The sequence below is a fragment of the Cololabis saira genome, chromosome 17 (assembly GCF_033807715.1).
Source record: "Cololabis saira isolate AMF1-May2022 chromosome 17, fColSai1.1, whole genome shotgun sequence".
Taxonomy (NCBI): Eukaryota; Metazoa; Chordata; class Actinopteri; order Beloniformes; family Belonidae; genus Cololabis; species Cololabis saira.
Genome location: NC_084603.1, coordinates 9,424,132 through 9,451,479, shown reverse-complemented (window position 1 = coordinate 9,451,479; position 27,348 = coordinate 9,424,132). Strand labels below are relative to the sequence as shown.

At 38.3% G+C, this 27,348-nt stretch overlaps 3 protein-coding genes across 4 annotated transcripts; all 3 read right to left on the bottom strand.

Annotated features, from left to right (window-relative positions):
* Positions 1 to 1,073: 1,073 nt before the first annotated feature.
* On the bottom strand, positions 1,074 to 11,949 carry LOC133464170 (interferon-induced, double-stranded RNA-activated protein kinase-like). Its single transcript, XM_061746205.1, has 19 exons — positions 11,656 to 11,949; positions 10,532 to 10,661; positions 10,300 to 10,442; positions 10,112 to 10,223; positions 9,958 to 10,016; positions 9,348 to 9,497; positions 9,101 to 9,233; positions 8,911 to 8,975; positions 8,715 to 8,796; positions 8,413 to 8,447; positions 8,229 to 8,316; positions 4,198 to 4,247; positions 3,983 to 4,102; positions 3,747 to 3,863; positions 3,460 to 3,664; positions 3,156 to 3,299; positions 2,854 to 2,952; positions 2,265 to 2,327; positions 1,074 to 2,135 (listed from the first exon to the last, which is right to left on the bottom strand). Exons 1-19 carry the CDS (start codon positions 11,760 to 11,762, stop codon positions 2,004 to 2,006), a joined length of 2,034 nt encoding a protein of 677 aa, XP_061602189.1. The 5' UTR covers positions 11,763 to 11,949; the 3' UTR covers positions 1,074 to 2,003.
* Positions 11,950 to 13,546: 1,597 nt separating this feature from the next.
* On the bottom strand, positions 13,547 to 22,648 carry LOC133463806 (interferon-induced, double-stranded RNA-activated protein kinase-like). 2 transcript variants are annotated; one of them, XM_061745528.1, is made up of 20 exons: positions 22,382 to 22,648; positions 21,310 to 21,436; positions 21,075 to 21,220; positions 20,851 to 20,986; positions 20,539 to 20,612; positions 20,277 to 20,426; positions 20,048 to 20,180; positions 18,573 to 18,628; positions 18,394 to 18,484; positions 18,115 to 18,146; positions 17,984 to 18,026; positions 17,817 to 17,893; positions 16,880 to 16,999; positions 16,624 to 16,752; positions 16,328 to 16,544; positions 15,499 to 15,642; positions 15,316 to 15,414; positions 14,282 to 14,344; positions 13,902 to 14,019; positions 13,547 to 13,820 (listed from the first exon to the last, which is right to left on the bottom strand). In XM_061745528.1, the coding sequence occupies exons 1-20, from the start codon at positions 22,486 to 22,488 to the stop codon at positions 13,792 to 13,794; spliced, it is 2,091 nt and encodes a 696-aa protein (XP_061601512.1). In that variant the 5' UTR covers positions 22,489 to 22,648; the 3' UTR covers positions 13,547 to 13,791. The 2 variants fall into 2 exon arrangements, with proteins under 2 accessions (XP_061601512.1, XP_061601513.1); XM_061745529.1 differs by having other exon boundaries at positions 20,863 to 20,986.
* Positions 22,649 to 24,085: 1,437 nt separating this feature from the next.
* Positions 24,086 to 27,202, bottom strand: gpatch11 (G patch domain containing 11). The gene is made up of 8 exons (XM_061745061.1): positions 27,004 to 27,202; positions 26,093 to 26,319; positions 25,951 to 25,992; positions 25,737 to 25,857; positions 25,517 to 25,607; positions 25,266 to 25,397; positions 24,932 to 25,013; positions 24,086 to 24,852 (listed from the first exon to the last, which is right to left on the bottom strand). Exons 1-8 carry the CDS (start codon positions 27,051 to 27,053, stop codon positions 24,797 to 24,799), a joined length of 801 nt encoding a protein of 266 aa, XP_061601045.1. The 5' UTR covers positions 27,054 to 27,202; the 3' UTR covers positions 24,086 to 24,796.
* Positions 27,203 to 27,348: the final 146 nt, after the last annotated feature.

Below are 27,348 nucleotides of genomic sequence, written 5' to 3'. Positions count from 1 at the left end.
ACATATTTTCAAACGGGGCTCTTGTTTTCTGAATGAAATTAAGCCCTTCAGAATCGCAAGTGGCTGCTTTACACAGCCTGTCTGATGTGATGATGACGATATGCTATAGCTTGGCACGCCTTTCTTCCTTCCTTCCTTCCTTCCTTCCTTCCTTCCTTCCTTCCTTCCTTCCTTCCTTCCTTCCTTCCTTCCTTCCTTCCTTCCTTCCTTCCTTCCTTCCTTCCTTCCTTCCTTCCTTCCTTCCTTCCTTCCTTCCTTCCTTCCTTCCTTCCTTCCTTCCACCCAGCATGTAACCCTTTTTCCACATGAGAATCGATAAGGGAATCGATAAAGAACCGAGTCGTTAAGCAGAATCGAAAAGGGAATTGGAATCGTAAAAATCTTATCAATTCATCCCCAATGGAAGGCCATGCAGACGCTGAACTTTACAGATGGATTATACTGCCATCTTTTGGCTGGTTGGGGACACTTTTACTTTTTAAATACCCACGTCTTGAAGATCATTCCAAAATGCTCCATCCCTTTTTACATTTGACAATTAAAACATGTGGCACCCAGTCTGGTTTGTCCTCCTTTTCCATCACCTACACTCCTATACGGTAAATGACCAACCTATAATATGCTGTCCAGCAGTTTGTCAGGGATTTCCACTGATGAGATCAATCTGCTTCCAGGCACCTTAGCCTTGGGTCTCTTTCTCAATTCTTACTTTCCTCTTTCACTGCTTGACTACAGGGAAAAGTTTCATCAATAAAAACTACTCCCCGACATCAGCTCTAGACTGACATCAGACTAATCTGCCTTGACACTTTCAGGCCTTTACTCCAAGAGACGTTTGTCAGATTTTAAACCTGTATTTCTTTTCTTCTTTGTTTTCAGACAAAAAATTTTCACCACAAATTTCCATAATCCTGGCACAAGGAATCCACAAATCATTACAAAAGCTCAAAAACACCCTAAATGGGCATATTCATACTTAAAATCACTGATCCAGACTGATAACATAAAGTCGTATGTCCACCAGAGGGCTTTGTAACTGATACCATCACTGAACATCTACCAACCAGCCCAGTTTCTCACTTTTTATTGTAGTTTGCATCAATAATAAAAAAAAACCCCAGAGGTTTTGTCACTCCTTATTCAAACAATCACACAGCTGTCAGTGTAAGCTGAATGCATTATGAATACAATTTTTTGGTCCTTATTCCATAGATGATTTATAAGATTAATACTGCAAATACATGAAAATTACAATTATAACCTCATGGAAGTATGTTTCTTCCAAACAGTGAAGTTGCAGCCTACATGTTTCCACCACCTTACTTGGAGATATTTATCATTAAATCACATTTGAGCATGGTTTTTAATATCTTTATTCCTGCTCTGTTGTAACGAAGAAATTTTTTTCTTCTCGAATCTGAAGGCAAATTGAAATACTTTTGCATGCAAGTCTGTAACAACCACTTTGACCTGGAGAACAATTGTTTTTTTACACTGTTACTTGACATATTTAAAGTAAATTTGTTGACAATTTACAATAAGATGTTGCCATGTCAGTGAATTTAATAAGGCATGTAGTATTCACAAATACTTAAAATGTCTAAAATTTCTCTTTATGACTGTAAATAATTTTTAATTTACAATGAATTCATGTTTGCAATGATATATGTAACAAATAATTAAAAAAAGTACAGTCCCAGTAACAGTTCACACAAAGACAAATAAATGGATCACAAAAGTGGAGATTTGCAGAGCAGAATAAAGATGACTGTTAAAAATGACATAAACATGATTACTTTATGACACAATACATAGGAGTGATGTTAAAATCCTATTACAGTGTGATTTAAAAAACAATTTTTTAATACATTTTTATATTCATTGCATCATCCTCAACGTAAAACCGTAACGGAATAAAAGTGCTTCCAAGCAGTTAAAAGGAAAAAAAGTCATTAAACAATAAAAAGGCCTTCAAGTGCTCATTCTGCTCTTTAAGACCTGAGTCAGACTGTGCGATTCTCATGTTCTTTGCTTCTTTGAACATCTAATACACACTTGTCCAGCTCATCCTTGACTCGACTTGCTTCAAGTCGGTCTTGTGGCTTCTCACAAAGCAGCGATTTAATTATTAGGAACTTTAAAACAAGAAAAGAAAAAAAAGAGAGTGAGTGAAATGGGTTAAGATCTGTGTATCAGCTTTAATATTTGCAATTTTATTTTAACTAATATTAGCATTTATTTATCAGACAAACAAAGCTGGCCACCTCTTGGGGAAAAGCCCTTGAGAATTCTTTGGGAAACTTCCTTTTTCTTGCATCGTTCCATATCTGGAAAATAAGCATTTATGAAAGAATAAGAGGATTTATAGCATAGTTTACGCAACGGCACATGTTAGATGTTTTGGAGATAAAGTCAGAGAGGACAGATTGAGATGGTTTGGACAGTACAGAGGAGGGATAGTGAAGGGAGGAGATAAAGAGGAGATATATGGATGTAGTGAAGGAAGACATGAGGTTGTTGGTGTGGGAGAAGAGAATGCAAAGGATAGGAGGGAGTACATGGAGATGAATGACTTGCTGTGATGACGACCGAAGGGAGCAGAGGAAGAAGAGTGTTGTTTGTGCAAGTAATAATTTAAAGAAACAGGAAGAAAATGAAAATTTAGATGGGAGATTTTTGTTGTTTTTTTTAAACTAAACATTAATACATGCTGATTAATTTCACATGGACAGCAAACATTACTCTAAAATAAACTATATTAAGGAGTTTACTTATAACTACAAATAATCTGAATATGAACTTATTCGATTCATATTAAACTTTTCTGACACCTTGTCTTTATGTTAGACTCACATCTGCTCTTTCGTGGCCAGTAGAAATTTTCCAAAGGAGTTCAAAGAAGACCAGCCCCAAAGCAAACATGTCCACTTTATGGTTGTATGTATTAGTCATCTGTAATAGAAATATAGTTCATATATTTTCAGTGAAGGTAAAAGGGATATTTGCATATTTCTGGAACTGAACTATAAAACGATAATTAACAGCTGGATTGCTGAAATATTTTAACTTAGTGGCCTACTCTGTGAGTTTAAAAATACAAACACCTGCATTTAAAAAATGAGATATTTGTGTCATTATTCAGTAAACAGTCTCACTTGTTCAGGGGGCATATAAGTCCTGGTTCCTGTTTTTTTTGTTCTACTCATCAGGTTTTCATCGTCCTCCTCGATCTCCGTAGTGACCAAACCAAAGTCCCCAATCTTCACCACTCCATCCTTTCCAAACATGATATTCAGGGGCTGGCCATTGAAAAGTAAGAACAGCGATGAAAAACAGTTAAAAACAAGCTACTTAAATGATCTTTGTACACAGTGAAACAAAAACAAGTTAAATATGTTGTACCGGATTCATACGTTTTCTGCATAAACCTACTAAACTGTAGAAAAGACCAAGGCTCACCTTCAGGTCCCTGTGAATGCGGTGGCAGGAGTGGATGTACTCGACTCCTTTCACTATTTGTTGAGCAACAGGAAGACTTTCTGTTCTTCTCTGAGTATCTTGCAGACTATCTTTATTCTTTTTTTTAATCCAGTCTCTAAGTGTTCCAGAGTTGCATAATTCCATCTTAATGTAGAGGTACTTTTGACATGAGTTACTTTTAGACCTACACAAGAATGTACAAAAAGGACATGGCTGTTACTCTGTAAATAAAATACAGTAACATCTAATGAGAAGATGAGACTTACTCGGAGGAGCTGGAGCTATAATCTTCGTATTTTGAGTCCTCCATCCAACAATTGTAGTATCTAACAATGTTGGTGTGTTGGAGGTCTGATAAGGCAGTCACCTCTCGCAGAGCCTTCCTGTTGAAAGGATTATAACAAAAATAACTGATAAAACACTCAAACAATCCTTGCAACGCATCTATTCGCTAAATATTACTGTTTGTATTCTGCGAAACAAAACTGCATCCTTCACTTACTTTGTACCACGGACAATCTTGACAGCAAAGTCCTTGTCCACCAGATTTTCTCTTGCTTTGTAAACATGGCCGAAACCTCCTTTGCCCAGCCTTTCAATGTCGTCAAAATCTGAAGTAAATCTGCAGATAGTGATGAAACTGTTTAGGCATGAAGGTAAACGCAATGCCTGGTTCTCAACCACATCCTCACAGTGCTGTTTTAAACTTCTCCGTACCTTGACTGCGTAGTTCTTGCATTGTCCAGACTTTCCTTTTTGGCATCATTCTAAGAGAATAAAATAAAACATAAAATGATTTAAAATGTCAAAATGATTTGTTAAAAAGGGCAATCGTTTTCGAGCCCAGCTCCATGAGGCATGAAAAGCTACAGCGGAAGCCTTTCTGAAAAAAAAAAAAAAAAAAAAGTAACAACAAGGCCTGGTTCACATCGAACCTCAGGAAGCTGCGCCGAGACAAGGAGGAGGCCTACAAGAGCGGTGACCGAGCCCTGTTCAAACAGGCCAAAAACACGCTGACGAGGGAGATCAGGAAAGCGAAGCGATCCTACGGTGAACGGCTGCAGAATCGTCTCTCTGCCAACCCTGACCCCTCTTCTGTGTGGAGAGGTCTGCAGAACATCACGGGGCTCAATAGAACAGCTACACGCCCTGCAGGCAACCTCAAGCTGAACAGTTTTTACTGCCGGTTCGATGACCAGGCCAACGGCTCATCATCATCATCATCACCACCACCCCCCTCCCCCCCAGCTGCTCCACCATCACCACCCCCCCCCCCCCCCCCCCCCACTGCCCGCCTTTTCACACCTCACCACAGCCAACCCTCCCCACCTCTGTCGACCCCCCTCCCCCCACCCGACACCCTGCCTGCACTCAGGATCTGTGAGGAGGAGGTGTGTCAGCTGTTCCAGCGGCAGAAGATCAGGAAGGCTCCAGGCCCGGACGGCGTGTCCCCCTCCTGCCTGAGAGCCTGCGCTGAACAGCTGGCTCCCACCTTCACACGGATCTTCAACCGGTCCCTGGAGCTGTGTGAGGTGCCCTCATTCCTTAAACACTCCACCATCATCCCAGTTCCCAAGAAACCCACCATCACAGATCTAAATGACTACAGACCCGTCGCCCTGACGTCTGTGGTCATGAAGACCTTTGAGCGACTGGTGTTGAGCCACCTGAAAGACACCACAGGCTCCCTGCTCGACCCCCTGCAGTTTGCCTACTGGGCAAACAGGTCGGTGGATGACGCAGTCAACATAGGACTGCACCACATCCTGCGTCATCTCGACACCTCAGGGACTTATGTGAGGATCCTGTTTGTGGACTTCAGCTCGGCGTTCAACACGATCGCTCCCGCAATCCTCCACCAGAAGCTCACCCAGCTCACCGTGCCTGCCTCCACCTGTCAGTGGATTACCAGCTTCCTGAGTGACAGGAGGCAGTAGGTGAGGCTGGGGAGCTTTCACATCCAGCACCCAGACCATCAGCACTGGCGCCCCCCAGGGGTGCGTCCTCTCACCACTGCTCTTCTCCCTCTATACTAACGACTGCACTTCAGGGGACTCGTCTGTGAAGCTCCTGAAGTACGCGGACGACACCACCGTCATCGGCTTGATCCGGGAGGGTGACGAGTCCCATACAGACAGGAGGTGGATCAGCTGGTCCACTGGTGCAGTCAGAACCACCTGGAGCTGAACCCGCTCAAGACTGTGGAGATGACAGTGGACTTCAGGAAAAACCCACCGCCACTCCCCCCCCTCACCATCCTCAACAGCACCGTCTCCACCACAGACTCCTTCAGGTTCCTGGGATCCACCATCTCCCGGGACCTGAAGTGGTCCACCCACATCAACTCCGTAAGAAAGAAGGCGCAGCAAGGGTTGTACTTCCTGCGGCAGCTCAGGAAGTTTAACCTGCCACAGCAGCTGTTGATCACCTTCTACACTGCCATAATCCAGTCTGTTCTCTGCTCTTCCATCACTGTCTGGTTTGGATCAGCCACCAAACTGGACAGGCACAGACTGCAGCGGACAATCAGGTCTGCAGAGAGGATAGTTGGGACTAATCTCCCATCTATCCAGGACCTGTACCGGTCCAGGACCAGGAAATGGGCAGGTCGAATCTCTGCCGACCCCTCACACCCGGGACACCGCCTGTTCCAACTCCTCCCCTCTGGAGGGCGCTACAGAGCTCTGTGCGCCAGAACCTCCAGACACAAGGACAGTTTCTTCCCGCAAGCTGTTGCTCTGATGAACTCTCACAACTAACAGTCTCAGAGTAACCAAACACGTGCAATAAAAATCATCCAGGACCCTCTTTAATAATCATGCCTGCCTCACTCTGCTGCACCTCTCACTTTTGTATTTCTTTTGTATAATTTTTTGTATTTTTTGCATAATTTGTCTGTTAAAATTGTAAATAGGTTATTCTTATTCTTATTTTTATTCAGAACTGTCCATCTAAAAAGTCATTACCTCAAACTGCTGCACCTTTAAAATGTTTATACTGTACATAGAAATACCACACTTGTTTATTGTTTATTTGTTTATCTGTAATATCAAAGAGCGAAATTACCTGAGTCAAATTCCTTGTTGGACAATGTTCGAACCTGGCCAATAAAGATGATTCTGATTCTGATTCTACAACAGCATGTCTTCACTTATTGGCAAAAATTACTAGAAGTATTAGTAAACAGCTACAGTGACTTGAAGATTGATAAACTTGTGGATTAAAAAAAAACAAAAAAACATCATAGGTATTTTTCAAAAAAGAGATAAAAGATATTAATTCTCATTTCAAAATACCAGTTTTGGCTGATTGTTCACACAGAATAATTTAATAGCTGCCAAACCATTTGGTCCAATGAATCCAAACTTGAGCCGAATTGTAACTACCGGTACACAAAATGCATTTGAGGGCTTTCCTATTTGATGTTTCAATTTTGGAAGAAAATGTTAGATTTTTATTCATTTTCATGTAATTTTTTATTAGCATCTACGCCATGTGACCTCAGCAGAATTGTGTTTTCACAAAAGACAAAAGAGATGCTTCTTTTAATTACATTTAAGTTATTTTTCTAGTTTATATTCATGTTTTTAATGGGGACTTTTTTTATTTCATTTTTTTTTATTTTCACAACTTCCACGTCACATGAGTGACACAGTGACATAAATTATAAATCGGGTACTATCAAAATATAAATGAGCTATTGCTCTTTTATTTGATTTGAAGGCTTTTTGTATTGTACATAAATATTTCTATTGATGAATTATTTTACAGTCATCTAGATTTGTGTATTTCAAAGAATGCAATAACAGAAAAAGATTTGGGGGTTGCTGCGTCACATTGTTTGGAAGGTGTGGCAGGGTGGAGGTGCAGCCCCTCAGGTGATTGGGCACAGGTGTGTCCAATCAACCTCTCCACCCTGCCTGCCTTCATAAGGCGTGGCTGCACAGCAACAAAGGGGTCTCTGCTGGAAGTGCTGGTGCATGTGAGTGATTGAATAAATCGGTTCCTGCACTAAACCCCGTGTCCTCTGTCCTGTCGGTCGGCCCCAATGGCAACGAGCTTGCTACAGAAGGCATAAAAAATAAGAATGAAAATGACATTTATTTGGACTACTTAATTGTGCAACTGCTAGTGACTGCAAATTAATTTGCCATGAGGATGTTTGCAACCCCTTTGTAGCTACTGTATTTCAGGGTGTCCAAACCCTCCAGTCACAGTTTGGGTTTACATCTGTTTCTGTTTTATTTTGAAAGTCTGTGTCCTTGTGTTTTAGTTCTGTCCCATCTGCCCTGATTGTTTGCGCCTGTGTCTTGTCAGCCCAGTGAGTATATCTCGTCTTGTCTTTCCCTTCCCCTCTGCTGGTCCGTACTGTTTCTTGCCATGGTTACTATTTTGTTCACGTACTCCGTCCTGGTTCTGCGTAGTTTGTTTCTGGTTTTGTCAAGTTTGTGCTTTTGTTTTTGTCTTGGAATCCTGCTCAGCAGCGTTTTTAGTTTAAATAAATCACGTTTGTTTGGCTCGCCTGCCGCCTCAGTCTCCTGCATCTGGGTCCTACATCCTCAAGTCGTGACATCTAGAGATGCAAGGTCCAAATACTAAACGTCGATTTTTGACAGCAACTTTGTCTCATTTTTACATTTAAAAATGTCTTGACAGATTTAAAAATAGCATTATTATTGAGAATCAACAATGATGAACTTTAATTTCCATGTCTGACCTTTACAACATTTTTGAGAAAAATAACAAACCTTATTGCTGGAATGATGAGACGACCCAGTCTCCATTGCAGAGTCACTAGTACTGGTTGATGGGCTCATTGGCGACATTTCAGACCCTCTTCAAGGAAAAAGAGCAAGAAATGATTGTTCCACAGCACTGTTTATCATTATTAACAATCTGTTTCCATGTTAGTGTCACTAAAGAAAGTCTTACAGGGGAGATGGTGTATTTTCTCCAGCCTGGGGTGCCTAAAATGCACAAAATGTATTTAGTTATTATGGATGTATTATATTCCCAAAGTAATGGTGGATTTGGTTTTATTTTAATTACTATACATTCCTTAATGTTCGCTGAACCCCTATTTTTTCCCACTGCAGTTATTCAGTATCATTAACTACACTGAGCAATGAATACTCTCCAGATATGGCGTCTCCAGAGCACAGGAGAAATATTCTGATCTTTTATTGTGGCTGCAGTCTCAACATATGTTAAGGATTAATTATGAGTAGACAGACCTGGACATTAGATGAATCAGCAAATATGATGGATTCACTTTTTCTCTCTTCCATGTTGTTTGCTAATGGATTATTCAAGTTCCTAAAAACAGAAGATGCATCAGTAAGGGGAGTAAGTACAGCGTCTTCAGCACTTTCAACTGGTAATACAGTTATACAGTCACGGTGTTTAATTCTACATCCATGAGTGCCTTACTCTGATGAACTTTGCTCTGAAGATGTAGATGTTGCATTGTCTTCAGACATTGACCTGATGGACACCTGAAATGCACAAATAAAAAAGTATGCAATATAATTTAACATATAATATTGTGCAAATGTGATTTCCATGCACCGTTGTGCCAGTTGATATTTGACAATCTTATGACTCAGAACATGTCCTATACCTTGCTGTCCCAGTCTGACTGTTCCTGGAGAGCAGACCAAGCCAGTTGAGCCGCCTTTTGTTTGGCCACCTTCGAATTCCCACCCTCACCAATGGGGTATTCCTTATTGTCTATTTTTAAACTGTAGAAAAATCTGTGTACAGAAAACAGAAGAAACTGTTTATATCTTTACACAATACTGGCCCACATCAGTCGCAAGGTAGTATACTGACAACAGAAACTTTCCAGGGTACAAACTCATACTCACTGGGGGCAATGAGGAGGACCTTCTCTTTTCACTATATTGTACTCAAAATTCAACTGCTTCTTCTGACAGTAGTGGTTTATGATTCCAATGAAATTAGTCTCCGTGCGGCTACTGTCTTCAGTGCTAAAACCCCAGGTGTTTGTATCAGTGCTGTAATTAACAAACAATTAACAAGTGCTGTAGTTAATGATAATAATGATGACTTGGATTTATATAGCGCCCTTCAAGGCACCCAGAGCGCTTTACAGAGATCATTATTGATTCATACACATCCTCACTGGTGGTGGTAGCTACGTTTGTAGCCACAGCTGCCCTGGGGCAGACTGACGGAAGCGTGGCTGCCATATCGCGCCTAACGGCCCCTCCGACCACCACCAACATTCATACACATTCACACGAGGCAAGGTGGGTAAGGTGTCTTGCCCAAGGACACTACGAAAGCAAACTGGGACAGAGCGGGATTCAAACCGCCGACCTTCGGATCATTGGACGACCCGCTCTACCACCTGAGCTACTGCCGCCCCAACTAGTTAGTAGTTAACATGCAATGCTGATGAAGATGTGCTGAAGATGGCACAGGTAAAAACTAATGCCGCTGTGATTCACTCACCACATGTCTGCAGCAGTTTTACTTAAATTCATATTTTGTTGACTTGATGCATCTGCAGTCTAGAAATAAAAACAGGACATATTTGAGATTAATAAAAGGGAATGTGGTCTATAGAGAATGTTTTAGACCTGGGGGTTTGTGTATATCTACATACCTCTTCAGTGTTACTGTCATAAACCAGTTTGGCTGCTTGCTCTTTGGCCTCCTTCTTGTTTTTTCCAGAGACCTCTGGGTACTCCTTGTCACCAACCACAAACTTACACCTACTAATTATAAACAAAAAAGTGCTTGATGAATTCCAAGTTGTGAATATGATTAACAAGATGCACAGGAGAGACTTACTATTCTGCACTGCTTTTTCCAGGTCTAAAGCTCTCCACAGGCTTTACGATCACCCTCTTTTTATGACCATATTCATTGAGCCAACCAATGAAGTTGACATTTGCACAAGACACTGACGCAGAAGCTTCTTTTGCATGTTCACTCTGTTAAGATAATAAATCAACATTAAATAAACCCTTGCCTTTTACTCTTTTACATGCTCTGGTTGGGCGGAGAGGAGCAATAAACTTACTTTGTCCTGATTGTCATCCTCGTACAAACATTTCATGGCATTCTGAGCTGCATTTAGTTTGGCATCCTGCTTGGTCTTCCCTACACCTTGTGGATAGGATTTGCCATCTAGGACAGCTTTCCAAATGAATCTGTGGATGAAATGTAAGAGTTTTAATATAATTAATATAAAAAGGTATAACATAATAGAGACATAGACATAAAAACATTAACATAAAAAGACATGAATCTGTGCACAGTACCATCTTCAACCTCTAGGTGGCAACATCTGCACATCATTCCTTCAGTGGCCTCCACACTCAAACACACTAAAAAAAGCCTTACAAGGCCTATGAATACTTAATGTATCCAATTTTATAAGATTTTCTGTGTATTATTTAGTATATAAGGCGTTAAAGGGTTGCTCATTTTGAGTATTTAATATTTCCTGCAGATGGTGCGTTCAAAGTTTGACAGCTGTTCTGAAATACTGAAAGGGCATCAACTGGGCAGCTGAAACCTGAAACTTAAGCACAACAGTACAAGTCAAGAAGGAAGCCCTGCACCAGGAAGCTACACATGTGGAAATGCAGAAAAAACACTTTCAGGGATGTTGGAAATGTGTAATTTATATTGGTTAACATTTTTTAAAATAGTAAACAACTGCATGTTGCAGACTTTTCGAGGGAGAGTGGAGTTATTTTAAGCTATATTCATTAGGTAGATTACTAATATTTATTTAATGATTTGTTTGAAATACCTAATTATCCTCGGTATTGGTACTCAAGTTTATTTACCTACTGAATGCCTCTGTCTTTTTGTAATAATTGTAATTTAACCTTACAAATTAAGCTTTTTCAGAGCTACAGGAGGTTATTCAAATTACATTGTCTTCATTTCAATAATTATACAGTGAGTAGACATTATAAGCGATGTATTATCATCGCTTATATTATTAAATTTGAATGTGGATAATTTACTGTTGCCATTTTGTAGCTTCCTGATGTCTAGGACTTAATGGGTTCAAAGGGCGCATTTATTTCAAATGTTGTCACCTATCAGAGACCCTCAGACATGTCACTACATGTTCCCACGTCCCCCAGATGATCAATATATTGATATATAATATGTAAAGTGACTACTCACGTTTTAATGTGGTCAGGGCCTTCAGAGCCGAGGTAATCCCACTTAAGCACAAGGTTATATTTCTGTGCATGTTCATGCAATTTGGAAATATAATTTCCAGTATCCATTGCAGTGACGCAGCAAGTCAGGAATAAATGCGATATTATAGCCCAAACTTCCCGATTCTGCTCTAATTTTTTCCGTGCATCTTCCTTCCACTCGTGTCCCCCGATATCTGCGATCTTCCTTGATTCAGCTGGTTTTAAGGCTCTCTAAGTTTCGATTCAGGTACGTGGTTTTTCATTACGTCAAGATCGAAACTGGAAATAGACGCATTAAGAACTACAACTCCCAGCAGAAGACATTCTACAGTGTTGAGTTCAATGTCAACAGAAATAACAATTCTGAAGAGAAGAAAATGAGCACAGAAAGATCTAAAAGTATGTATGTGTGTATGTATGAATTTATATGTGTGTGTGTGTGTGTGTGTGTGTGTGTGTGTGTGTGTGTGTGTGTGTGTGTGTGTGTGTGTGTGTGTGTGTGTATGTATATATATATATATATATATATATATATATATATATATATATATATATATATATATATATATATATACACACACACACAGGACTCTCAGAAAATTAGAATATTGTGATTTTCTGTAATGCAATTACAAAAACAAAAATGTCATACATTCTAGATTCATTACAAATCAACTGAAATATTGCAAGCCTTTTATTATTTTAATATTTCTGATCATGGTTTACAGCTTAAGAAAACTCAAATATCCTATCTAAAAAAATTAGAATATTCTGGGAATCTTAATCTTAAACTGTAAGCCATAATCAGCTGTTGTTAAAATAATAAAAGGCTTGCAATATTTCAGTTGATTTGTAATGAATCCAGACTGTATGACATTTTTGTTTTTTTTAATTGCATTACAGAAAATAAAGAACTTTATCACAATATTCAAATTTTCTGAGACAGTCATATATATATATATATATATATATATATATATATATATATATATATATATATATATATATATATATATATATATTGCTGTTGTGGTGTTTAAGCTCGTCATCCATCTGCACTATAAGCACTATTCTATCAGTTTTTGTGGTATTTGGCTGAATGTGACCAGAGTGTAGCTCTACACACATTACATTTCATCTGACTACTTCTGTCAGCAGTCGCCTCATCAATAAACACCAGTGCATCCTTTCCATTAGCAGCCATACATGCCCATAACATAACACCGCCTCCGCCATGTTTGACATGTGATGTGGTCTGCTTTGGGTCATGAGCAGATCCTTAACTTCTCTATACTTTTTAGAGTTTATATTGGTTTCTTCTGTGCAAAAATCAGATTTTTAGGTGTTTGCTGGTAAAATCACACCTGGCTCTCCCTATCTTGAACGTACCAGGGGTTTCCACCATGTTGTGAAGCCTCTCAGTTTACATTCATGAAGGCATCTCAGGATTGTTGATTTTAACAATACACTTACCTTATCCAGACTATTTTACACTTCTGATAAAGTTGTGAAGGGTTTTTTTCATCAAGGATTCTTTAAACGTTCACTCAGTTGTATACTGTGGTCTTCCACGGCTCACCGTTGCTTTCTCTATTACTGGGAATGTAACAAACTATTTGGCCATTTGTTGTTACTATCTCTCCCTAGAGCTGTGTTTTCAGAGTCATGGCCTCCTTCACTTGTGTGGAGACCTGTTGACCTCACATTAGCAGCTGACATAACCTGAAAAACTCCAGGTTTTAACTCTGCATCACTCATCTTGAAGTTAAAGGGAATGGACCACATCTGGACAACTTGCTTCTTTTTAGTCACTTACCATATACGTTTGAACACCGACACACAGACCAAAGACCATTGAAACCAGTTGCCCATTTCATTTTTTTTATTCTTTAACTTTGCATTTATTATAAAAGAAAATTCATGTTACTGTAACATCATATTAAACACATTACCCAGTAAAGAGGACATGATGGATTTGATAAAAGTAATGTAGTTAAGCATTCACTGATGATAAATTAGGTGATATTGCAGTTTTTGTTTCCCCATCAAGCACAGTACCAGACCTGATAGTAAATAATTATGACCCATTCTTTCATACCGGTCCATGAAAGCACTTTCATAAAAGTCCCATGGGATGGTGTGATGCTGAATAAAACAAAACAAACAAACATGTATGTTATGACTTTGTAATATTTCTTGGAAGTCGTCAGACAGTTTTGCTCTCACGTTGCATAGTTTTAAACTTCGCAAATGAACGTTCCCAGACTTCCAGCTCCAGCTTTAATTTACATGCTTCTGGTCTGTCTTCTGGATTAGCACACAGCATCGACTTTATCAGTTGGCTCTGTAAAAAAACAACAACAAAAAGAAAAGTTATGGGATGTCCATAATTTCCATAAATCTCCACCTTGTACTTCCCCTCAAACTGTGTCTTGTTGATATTTGACATTTTCCTGCACACATATCCAGTTCTGATGTTTTCAGGCTTCACAACCTGTTACTAGTTGTAACAGCAGAAATGCCGTTCCCTGCATGACCATTGCATGTCACAGACAACAGGAAGCAGAGAAGGAAATGGATAATTAACTGAAATAATCCTGATGTACCTCGCTGTGAAAGTGATGAGAAAATGCTTGAGGCAAGTTCCGGTCTCTAGCATTGTTCCAGACCTGCAGATGATGGAGGGAGAAGAGAGAGAAGGATCATTTACAGGGGATGATACAGACACAGTAAATGTGTTGTTGGATGTTGACATCCATCATGCTGTGCTGCCAGCAACCATGATTGACAGCGTTTTTGCTACTGAATAACTCAACTACGTGCCTTCACCATTATCACGTATCTTTAAAAAAAAATCTACATTTCAGAGTAGATTTGAGAACATAAGCATTTTACCTAAGTCATCCGGGTCTTGGTAATCCTAACAAAGTTGAGTAGAACGCAGGTTTATGAGTCCTTTTCCTGTCACCTGAAGACCCTTTACCTCTAATCCTAATTCTGTAGGAGCCTTTCCAATTGACAAATTGAAGAAAGTAAGACTTCATTGGAAAAGAGGTGAAATGTCTTCAAGAACCAAGAAAATTCGTCCAGTTGCCTTGGACGTAAGCTTCTGGGAACGGTGACATTTTTCTTCTGCCTGGTTAGATGTGTGCCTCAGTCCCTTCCTTAGCGACCTCCCTCAGCCGTCCTGATTATCTGAACACATTTCTTGTCAGCTAAGGGAGGTGATTATTGGATCCAGACTTTAGCAAACAAAGACAGTTCTTGACTTACATAAATATAAAATTAAACCTGCAATGTGTTCCTTGAAATGTGCTCTTGTGATACCTGTTGGCCAGTCCAGTGAGCGATGTCAAATATAGTTTTTAAGCAGCGACGACAAGCTACCAGATATATATATATATATATATATATATATATATATATATATATATATATATATATAAATATAAATGTAAATATATTGTTGACTCTGTCAGCTTCAGAAAAGCCACAGTAATTAAAGCGTGCAGATTAAACTATTTTCTATAATTACAGTTAAAAGAAATCCCTGAAAACAAACGTTGCCACAACATTCCTGTGCAGACTGGTCACCAGTAAAGGTCCTCTGTTTCCCATGACTGATCTCTGATCAGCTCACCGTGGTCTTTTCATCAAGATCGATCTTCCAAAGCAGTTCAAAATAAATGAGCCCCAAAGAAAATATGTCCACTTTTCGATCATAAGGGATTCTGTTCCTCTGTCATGAGACAAGAACACAGAATTAACAAAAGGCACTTTTGTTTTAGAAGTTAAAACCTCTGCAGAACGTAACTGAACTCACCTGCTCGGGAGCCATGTAAGACGGAGTTCCTTTGTACCAACTTCTCTCTTTCAGGTTCTCAGCATCATCTTCAATCTCCGCGGTGACTAGCCCGAAGTCTCCGATCTTCACTGCTCCAGTCCGACCGAACATGATGTTGGCAGGCTAACCGAGGTGAAGGCACACGGGAAACATGGATTAAGGACAAAAGAATACAATTGAGGTTATCAGTCTGAGGTCAGGTTTCTATCCAGTTTATACTTAGAAATGTCAGTGTTTTATTTTATTTTTTCTTGTGATGATGCTGTATTCAGTTGCTGATGTCAGGATAACAAATGCTGAAATAACCCTCTAAAAATAAACAAGAATAAATAAATGAAGCATATGATTGAAATTATTATTATTATTATTATTATTATTATTATTATTATTATTATTATTATCAAGTAAGCCCCAGACCATTTAAGCAAAGGTCTCTCCCAAAAATGGACACTTACATGTCCTGACAATAATGTGCTCTGATAATACCTTTGTCTCACTGCAAATAAGTCCTCACAAGGGGAGATTTTCAATATTTTCACCCCCACATGCTAATTTCCCTGCTGCATCTCCTGGAAGATGCTTTCACAGCGAGAGTAACAGCAGAATTGAGGGTGTGCTGCAAATGACAGCAACCTTTATAAATCACACAATGTAATTTGTATCAATCCTCTTTTACTCAAAGAAACTACGACGCAGCAGGAATGGGAGCAACAAAATCCCTGTTCAGGGCTTCAACCTTTAAGTGTATCGTTGACACTAAAACCAAGTTTGCCTCGGGTTAGGTACAAAGTGCCGCAGCCCGTCTCACCTTCAGGTCTCTGTGGATGAGCATCTTGGAGTGAATGTACTCAACTCCACTAACTATTTGCAGGGTGATGCTGAGACTTTCTTGCTGCCTCTTGGAGTCTCGCAGGGATTTCTTCATGTTCTGAATATTCTTCTCATCTATCCACACTCTTAGTGTTTTATTGTTGCATAACTCCATCTGAATGTAAAGATACTTCACTGATGAATCGGTGGAAGACCTGAACAGACGGGCAACGAAATGGTGAAACAACCATCGTTCTTAGAAAATGAGAGGGTTACAGGATGGATGGGACTTACTGTGAGGCGCTGCTGCTGTCGGCTGAACTGTCCCACTGGTATTGTGTGTCTTCTATCCAACATGAATGGTATCGAACAATGTTACAGTGATTGAGGTCTGAGAGTACCTTCACCTCATGCAGGGCTTTTCTGTTGCAAAACACAAAACTGGTTGGATTCATATAGTCTTCACTATTGAACAACTGAGCCCTCTTTTTTTTCATAAAGCAGTCGGATACTGGGACAAAACCCAACCGGGGTTTGAAACTTGACTCACTCTTTGCAGCGTACCACCTTCACAGCATAATACTTTTCCTCCAGTTTTTGTCTTGCCTTGAAAACACGCCCAAACGATCCCTTATCAAGGCGTTCTATAGAGTCATAGTCCGACAGGAACCTGACGAAATTCAAGAAAACACTTTTGTGGCACAAACCTATTGAACAAAATATGAACACGTATGTGATTATTTACTGTCGTATGAAAGCAAGAGCATTGTTTTTTCTTTTTATGCAATTGCATTACAACTCAAAATGAAAAGTGATTCATAAATATAGATTTCTATAAATGTGAAGCCTATCTCTTAAGGAAATATCTAAAACTTTGAATTCCTTCACAGCATCTTTACACTCGTACATCCCAAATGGAAGACTTTGTCACCCCTTTGACTCTGAATCGAGGCCTCCAGCACACCCGACAGAGCAGAAATGACCTTCAACACCTACAATAGCCCTGAAGAAACTAGACTACGCTGCTCTGTGAGACGAGTCTTCATGGAGGACCATCATTAAGGAACAGCCAGAAAACGTGTTTGGCGTTCGTCAAACAACAAGTAACTCCCACGGTAAAAATGTCCTTTCTTGGGCCATCTTTTTTGACCCTGAGTGTTCTGCAAAAAACCCTGCCAACTCTGCCTCGCCAGCGAGCACCGTTGAAGCACAGTGGTGGCATTATCACGGTGTGAGAAAGCTGATCAGCAGGTATCAGACCAGAACTACCGCCTCTGTATATAGTGAACCTTCTCAACCACTAGCCGTCCAGCACTCATGTTGCATGCGTAAGAAAACCTGTACATTATGCAAGTTGTGTAAATCCAGTGGTCCAGTGGAAGCCAAAACAAGAACCAAAAGACTAATTTATGTTGTGATAAAACAGAAATGTCTTTTTTTTTTTTAAATAACACAGAATACAATATTGTAGTTTCAAATGTCCAAACCTTGAGAACGTTGAGGGGGTGGGGGTTTTTGCCGTCTGAGTAAGTTCTTTCTTCTTGACTTCGAAATTAATCACATACTTAAAAAAGATCATAGTACAGATTTTAAACAAGATCCAAAAATGCACATTTAAAATGTACTATAAATGGGATGATTAATATCCTCCTACCTCTTTACTCTGATTTAAAGCATTTTGGAAATTCGCTGCAATCCTAACAAAAAAAAAGACCAGTGATAAATATGATCGGCAAAAACATCTGGTGAAACGCTTCACAACTTTCAAGTAAGAAACTGGCTTACTTTATTTTGGGTTTCACATCAGGACTTTGAGCCTTTATGATGTTAACAGAGAAGAAAATAAAGACAACCTTTAAAATCCATCACATACAGCAAACACTTGTTAGCGTTGTGCCATGTTGTGACTGTATCTAATCATGATTCTTGCCACCATCTACCAATTAAACTTGAACTCATTTCAAATGTAATTCAAAGCAATTTGATTTAAATACTGCATAGTACAAAGCAATGAAAACGGTGGTGGTGGCGGACAGACAGGTGCATTTAAAATAAATGACAAACCTGATCTTTCTGAGGATGTGATGAGTTAGTGAAAACTTGTGAGTCTTGTTTGGGTGATGTCATGCTAGCTGAATTTGCAAGACCAGAATCCCTTAAAGAACACAATAAGATACAATATAAGTGGCGTAAAAGATATAAAAAAGTTCTGAATTTCTTTTACAGCTCAGTCGGTGCCTCACTGTTTACTTGTTGGTGGGGATTGGTTGACGCAGGAACCATCACCAGATAAAGCCACCTGGAAACACAAAGACAGGGCGGGCTGTTATGAGCGGCCGATGGGCTCTAATGTGGTAACAGTTAGTACAACATTAAAGGAGAAATGAAGACAAATGACTTTCTCTAGAGAGCATGTACGTGGATGTCTGAAGGGACCAGTGATCCAGTCAGATTTGCAGGGTGCCGTAACATCAAAGACCCATATTTAAATAGAAATATGCATCCTCCTTAACTTAACGACTGCATTTTCTGTACCTGGTTAATGGGTTGAGTAGCAGCCCAAAGCTGAAGGAGAGAGGTCAAAAGGATTCCACTTAAAATTGGAAACAAAACTGGAAATTAAACGTGTCGCTAGAAACGGAGCAGATGCAACATACCTCTGTGGTATTTTCAAATAAGGACGTCACAGAGAGTTGTTTACTACTGCGTTAAATTGGGTCAATTTCTTAAAAAGGTTTCTCCTTTAAAGATTCAATCAGAAATTTGGAGCTTTGAGCAGGAAAATATGTATTAAAAAAACAGAAGACATTATAGACAAAATAATATCTGCTCAAATATATAATCACAAAGTCACAGTCTGAGAGATGGTAGCTCTTCTATATTCGATTTCTTTTTGTATTCTGTATATGACACCTTCCTGCACCAGTACATCTACTTACATGGGACTTGAACTGTACAATCTGTGGCCAAAAGCGGACACTGACAACGTTTTCTGCGCTGGTGTAAAACTACAGGAGGTCAACGACGGTCTTTGCTTTGCATAGCAAACCAAGGGTCAGCACGCTTCAAGTGGGTGCTCAAACCAAGCCTAACGGTGTGGTCAGATGAGGGAAAAAAATAAACGTGATTGAGCTGACCGTGTCAAAGGAGAAAAGCAGTGAACGATCCCTGGAAAGAACGGCCTTTAAGTACTGGACCTTAATTCAGGAGTGCAGGTATAAAGGATGGCAGGTGTGGGTGTTATCCGGAGGCTTCTCCACCAGATCCATCACCCAGAGAATGATGGGTAACACATGGTTAAATTTGCCTCTGGTTGAAGACTATAAGCAAAGAGGACTTTACCTAAATTACAAATTTCCAAATGAACTTCGTCACGTAATGAGATAACTGCACACAGGACGCGTTTTCCCCCTTGTGTTTTCATTTTTTGGGTACTAGTCATCTTTTTTATTGCTTTACGGTAACAATTTTTTGGTAAGATATTTCACTAATTGTTACATTTTTTAACATAACAGGTTTTTTATTTTATTTTATGTTTTTAATGGACATTTCCGCCTCAGATGTTTCAGCCTTTTTCGGAACCTGAAATGTTTTGTGTCTGTTTTTTCTCTCCTTCATTTTGACATAAATGAATGAAGCCTCGAGAAACTTGCATGCTTCACAACCCACTCGTGACTCAATAAAGTCGCACATCAAAAGACCTGAAACTTTTAAATACCTTGCTGTCCCAGTCCGACTGCTCTTTCAGTGCGGACCAGGCCATCTGAGCAGCCTTCTGCTTGGCTTCCTTGACGCTCTTCCCCTCACATACCGGGTATTCCTTATCGTCGATTAGTACTTTGTAGAAAAATCTGTATTAGTCATGGAAGAAATATTTAGGTCATTGTGCTCTCCTGAGTTTTCATATATTGTACCAATTCAGGTTAGAGAAGTTTAGTTAAACTCACGTTGGACTATGAGAAGGGCCACATTTCTTCTCTTCAAGAAATGAAGATCGCTGCTTTGTTTTCTGACAGTAGCTGTTAATGAGCCCGATAAAATTAGCGTCTGGAAAGCTGACGTCTTCGGTCTTGGTGGTCAACATCTTTGGTTGATTACTGTAATCATAAAAACAAAATATTAACACGAATTAAACCTTTTTTCAATCAAACCCAGCCACAGTGTTGAAGAATCAAAATGAAATGAAGTGTTGCCATTGTTTGCGCTAACCAGACATCTGGCACTATTTTATATGACTCGTCCTTGTGTTGACTCGGTGTGGTACTGACTTTCCCATCTCCAATCTAGAAAACAAACAATAAAAAAACCCCAAAAGGTTAATGCATTCAAAAATGAGCATTAAAATGTCTCACTACAACTCCAATGCGAAAAAAAAAGTTGGGATGCTGTAAAATGTAAATACAAACAGAATGAGGTCAGAACAACCATTGCATTCATATTTTTAATTTATATTTCACGCAAAGTCCCAACTTTTTGGGGACTGGGAATTGCCAAGATAAACTTGTGTGCATCAGTTCTTACATCAGTTCTTACATCTGTAGTTTCACTCCCAAATAGCTCTTGATATACCAGCTTTGCAGCTTCCTCCTTAGCTTCCTTTTTCGTCTTCCCTGCGGCAGGTGGATACTCCTTATCCCCAACCAGAAACCTACAGCATCTAAAAATGATCATGAAAAACTATTTAATGAATCTCTAATGATGAACACATAACTTTGATTTAAACTGGGTAAAATGGGGAGCCCTACTGAGTTGCAAGAGAAGTCCCGAGCCTGGTCGTCTCCACGGGTCTTATAGACAATTTGTGTTTTTGGCCGTATTCATTGAGCCAGCTGGTATAGTTGATACCTTTAAGCTGCAACTGAACAGTAGGGGTTTCTTCTACGTTTTCAGCCTGTCAAGAGTGTAAAAAGCACACAACCAGTGTATCAACACAAACATCTGAGAGTGCATGGAGTAAATATAACTGTGGCACACTCTTACAGGGTCCAGCGGCTCCTCAGACAAGCATCTCCAGGCATTTTGAGCAGCTTTCTGTTTCGCCTCTTTCTTGTTCTTCCCAACACCATCAGGATAGGCCTTTCCATCGACGATGGCTCGTATAGTAAACCTATGAATCAACCAAAGGACCTTTGTTATTGTACCTGTATGCACTGTGGATAAAAATATACTTTTATGATATAAGATTATATCATAAAAGTATATTTATATAAAAGTAGTAGTAAAAGTAGATTAGATTAGATTAGATTAGCTAGTCCTTTATTCATCCCTCAGTGGGGAAAATCGCTTTGAGCAGCAGCAGTAAACACAACACACACATGCAGCAAAAGAGGGATAAAAAGTAGAAAATATATAATTACAAAATATAAATAGTGGAATGAAAATAAAAGTAGTGCAAAAAAAGAAGTATATATATATATATATATATATATATATATATATATATATATATATATATATATATATAAATATATATATATATATATATATATATATATATATATATATATATATATATATAAAATATATATATATATTTCATCTACTAATGTAAAGGTCCGATTTCACATATGTTCTTGTTGGTCCAGGTGAAATTATTTGTTCACAAAAAAACAATTGATCATCTTAGTATTTATTCCTTTGACGTTCTGTTTTACAAAAATTACTGAAAAATGATTAAAACCATTGACTCTTAATTTACAGCTGACTGACTGCAAGGACCTTATATTTGTACTTAGTTTAAATGTTTAGGTGAATACATCCCTGACAATGAGACCCACCGGACAGCTGCCGAGTGTCTACGAGACATGCAAGTCCGAGTGGAAAATGTGTATTATCTATCTCTGCAAGATTGTCATGTGTGTTATTGACGTTTAATGCCATTGTGGTGCACTTTATAAGGTATTACTAAACATGTTACGCCCATATTACTTTGACCCTCCTGCTCCGTGTCCGAAAACAAACCAGCGTATTATGCACATTATGCAATTATGCAACCGTACCTAATGTGACAGTGCTATACAGGGACACCAGTCACCATTCCGGTTGAACTCACGTTTTAATGTGGTCCGGGCCAACAGATCCAACGTCCTCGTAGTTCACCATCAGGTGTGTCTTGTGTGCATATTCGTTCAGCTTAGCTATGTAGTTTATCGATTCCATCACCAATCAAAACTGCTTCTCGACATGACATGAAAATTAAGAAAATTGAGCGCTAAATAGATAGTATAAAATGCATTTCCGTTTTTCACTGCAATACAGCTCACTGGTGTGTCTGCGTGAAGTTTCTGTTTCTCGCGAAACGTCAGCCTCCTCCGTGATGCCTTCACGGACGTCTGGAATGTAGAGCACTGTGTTCTCCGTTAAATAATGCTGTCTATGAGAATGATCACCAACAAAAATTACAATATAAGACCGAAAACAAGTATAACACTGGAGCAAATGCTTGAGGAGGTAAGATGAATTTGTTAAAAGTATATTCATTTCGATGGTTTTGGTGCTTGCACTGCCATTAATTATTTTCGTCTAATAGCTTACTAATATATTTATACATTATAGGCTACATTATATATAACATTTTTTAAATAAGAAAAAAAAAAAAAAAAAAAAAAAAAAAATATATATATATATATATATATATATATATATATATATATACACACATACACACATATATATATATATTATATATATATATATATATACATTATATATACATATATATATATATATATAAATAATAAATACATATTTATACATTATAGGCTATATAACATTTTTGAAATAAGAAAAAAAAAAAAATATATATATACATATACACACATATATATATATATATATATATATATATATATACATACATATACACACATATATATATATATATATATATATATATATATATATATATATATATATATATATATATATATATATATATATATATATATGTATAAAAATAATATAAATAATAAATACACGTCACATCAAAGGCTAGGACTAGTTGGGAAATGTAGTTTCATTCGATACAGCCAACACCGGCCTTCAACGAGTTACTGTCATTGCGCAATTTGTGCTTCAGATTTCACGTTATTGAAAGAAAAAAAAATGCTTGAACGAATGTTTCACTAAATTCACAATTGTACACACAGCTTTTTTTCTACACAAAACCAGGTGTCAGCTCCCATGGCACCTTTAACTATAGAGCAAACCAACGAGGCCCGCCACAAAGCATTCAAGTAATTTCTTATAGTTTGAGGACACAAGTGAAAAATAAAAATTAAAAACGTGAGAAAGACAGAGGGAGTTATATTCACTGCCATATTTAGGACATAACCAGAGTATTACCCGATTTCAAAGTTCCTAATTACATGGATTACTCAAGAAAGTTTCAGTCGGACCTGCAACTATAAAATGCATCATGTATGGTGGTTCAATGGAATAAAAAGAAAACTATGAACTAGATCCAAGAACAGAAAGGTGGTCATAGTGATATGTGTGTAACTATCATCAAAACTGCCTAATCTGGAAGTCAGTCAGTCTGCTGACCATAGATATGGACCATAAAAAGCAAAAGAGAGTTGTCTGAGGACATCAGGAAGAAAACTAGAGACAACCATGTTAAAAAGTAAAAAAATATTAAAACCAGGTCTAAGCGGCTTGACGTTCTCGGGAGGAGAACTGCAAATTTAATTTAGGAGTTTCAGGTGCATAAGACAACCTCCTTGGACGTGTACTCAGCAAGGATCATTCATGCCAAATTGAAAGCACAGACAACATAAATGGTAACAAAAAAAAGAGCCCAGAATAAATTAATCTTCAACGCCAAGGTAGATCAGTGTCAGATCACACAGACTGTATTTTTGAGCCAAAATGGATGAGAAAGTCATTTCAGTTACTATAAAATAAAAATGGGAGTATAAACAGCTTTTTCAAAGTTACTCAAACTAAAGCTGAAGTAAATACTTGTATTTTTTTGTAAACAAGATTAAATATAAGGAGGAAGGACACTCCGGAGAAGTCCCAGGACACGCTTGAGGGTACTGTTTCTCAGCCGGCCAGGGAACGTCTTTGGATCTGTCTGATGAGTTGGACGAAGTGGTCAGAGAGAGGGAAGTCTGGGCTTCCATGCAAAGCCTACTGCCCCCACGAAACGACCTCGGATCAGCAAAGAAAATGGATGGATGGATGGATAGATATATAGTAAAAAGCAAGATTTCTTTAAAACTTTCATATATACATGGGTATATACAATAACTGGTCTTGATCCATTTACATGTTTTGGAAGTCTTTTTTAAAACACACTTGTACATATACACACACACAAAAACACACACATTTGAATGTTAATGATAACAAAACTATTGAGCTTGATATACAATGCAAAATGATTTTCCTTATACTGATGTACATATGGTGGTTCAAAAACCAAATATTTGTCACTTCACTTTATCCTTATCGAGATCTTTGGTCATTCGTGGTCTGCTGCTGTATCTCCTGGGCAGTTAGATAACAAGTCCTCTTCATCTGAAAAAAGATGCATATATACATCAGCAAAGAACCACCAGACAACCATGAAGCCATATGTATGTGGTATCACTCCTACCATTATAGGCGGTCCCGCACCATATGCAATAAAAATGGACTCCTCTCAGATATGATGTTATAATTTGCAGTTTATCAAAGGACTGTAAGAGAGAGGCACATACAATATGCAATTACATTTTGACTGGATTATTCACCATGAAGTTTGACTAGATACATTTATTTTTACACTGACTGCATTTGCACAGTATGTTTCTATGTTGGGCACAAGATGTCACAAAAACTATGGGATGAAACAGACACCATTTTTAAATTAACTCAGATTTTATTTTCCCTAAAAATATATCTAACTTTCTTTTCAACTATGAAATATGCAGTCTGAGTGGAATACTGACCGTAAGTTCCACAATTTCTTCTTCTTTTTCTTCTTCCTCCTCCTCCTCCTCCTCTTCCTCCTTTTCAAGATCATCATCGTCATCAGAGTCGGCTTTCGGCCAGTACCAGTCTTCTCTTGGAATGGTTATGCCCTGACACACAAAAACACAAAGAACATATACATTTCGCTTGCATTAGCATGTAGTACTATTCCCGCCTCAACATTGGGATGTCTAAATAAGTTCTTGGTATTATTTCCAGAAATTCCAACCTTCTGACTGTCAAGCTGCTCACAACATCGCTGACTCCTCCTCAGGTCTCCTTCAATCTTTTTCTCCTCTCTTTCAGTTTTTACTCTTGACCTAAATTTAAAAATTATAAATTTAAATATCAACAATAACATAAAAACAAAATAAAATATATATATATAAAAATGTAAGGGGGGAATCCTCATAAATTCTGTGCATATTTTTGGCAGCTGCAAACTTCACCTAAAGTCTTCCAGAGATTTAGTCTCATTCTGCTGTTTGGCTCGTATTTTGTTACGATAATGTTCAAGTTCCGCTTCAGCTTTTCTTTTTTTCATCTCTTCCATTCCAATACCTCCTCTGTCTGAATAATTACAGAAAGAAACATTATATAAAACATTCTGGGCCCAATAATTTGTACTTGACATCTTATTATCAAAAGCTATGTGTAGCTTACCTGTTTTTATATTAAGTGGAATTGGATCAACCCTCCCTGCTCCTGAAAATGTTACAGATATTAACATTACAACAACTCACCGAAGTGCATATTAAATACAAAAATATGTGGTATAAGATTATATAGTAAAAATGAAACTTACCTTCTTTCCCAAGGCCTTGGCCAACTTTGTAACCCATTTTTTTAAGTAGTGCAAAACCCTTGTTTTCATTTCCAATGGAGCTCTGCAGAGCCGATTCTCGGTTTTCACTCTCCTGCTCCTTGAAGGTCTTCTGACGGTTCTTGATGTTCTTCTCTTTGTGCTGTTCCTCCTTTTTTATGGCTTCTTTCACCCTCCTCACCATGCTGACACCAGGTTTCACGTCTGGACTAACATACCATATAACATTCAATTCAATTCAATTCAATTCACACTTTATTAGAGACACATCTTGAGGATAGGTCCATAGTACCATAAGAAAAATTATACATATAACATACACAATATAAAAGACAACAACAACCACAATACACAAGACTTAAAAATAACAGTGACACAAAAAGAAAACAGTGTCAAGCGCAAGTGTAGAGACATGAATGCCAGTGGTTCCACAACATAGATGTGAACCTGACTGAGCTGAGTGCAGGATTCATTAAGCAGGTAATAATGCTATTTAAAAGAGTTAAAGAGTTAGATACTCTACATATAAATTTACACATCAAATTCAGTAGCACAGCAGCACAGGTTGGTATTCCAACACTAACGAACAGATGATTGGCACTACAGCTCCTTGGGACTTTAAGAAGCAGTCATTATACAGTCATTATAAGCCCTAGTAAGACTCTGCATGCTGCTTTACTTGTACCGAATAGTGTAAAGGGATGTACAATATGTTGTGTAGAAAGTTGTTGTTTTGTTTTTTCAAACAAATGTCATTTCTCTAAAGATTTGGGAGTGACATCCACCTCTTATTTTTGTATCTAACATCGTTTTCTTACAGATTCTTAGCTGTTACTGGTGATAATACATGCGTCTTCGCGTTATAACACACACAACAAGCTTTCAATACTTACATTTTATTGAGAAATGCATCGGACATATAGTCTTCCTCCTCATCAGACATTGTAAACGTTTTTCCCCCCTTTTCTTTTAAAGAAAGAGTTAAAAGAGAAATGTAGCCTAAACAACAATCAGGTGGTAAATCTACTTTCTCCTCGGAGATGTTTGGTTCGCTCACAGCTACACTCCGTCTAGCTGCAATGCAAACTAATAGTCAAAGGTTCCGCTGGGTTCAATATATTTAAAATTCAGATACACATATTTAAAGCACATGTAAAAAACAAATAAAATAAAATAAAAATATATACACACATAGTGACACAAAGTTTACTTTTTACACTAAATTTTATTCACAGAGT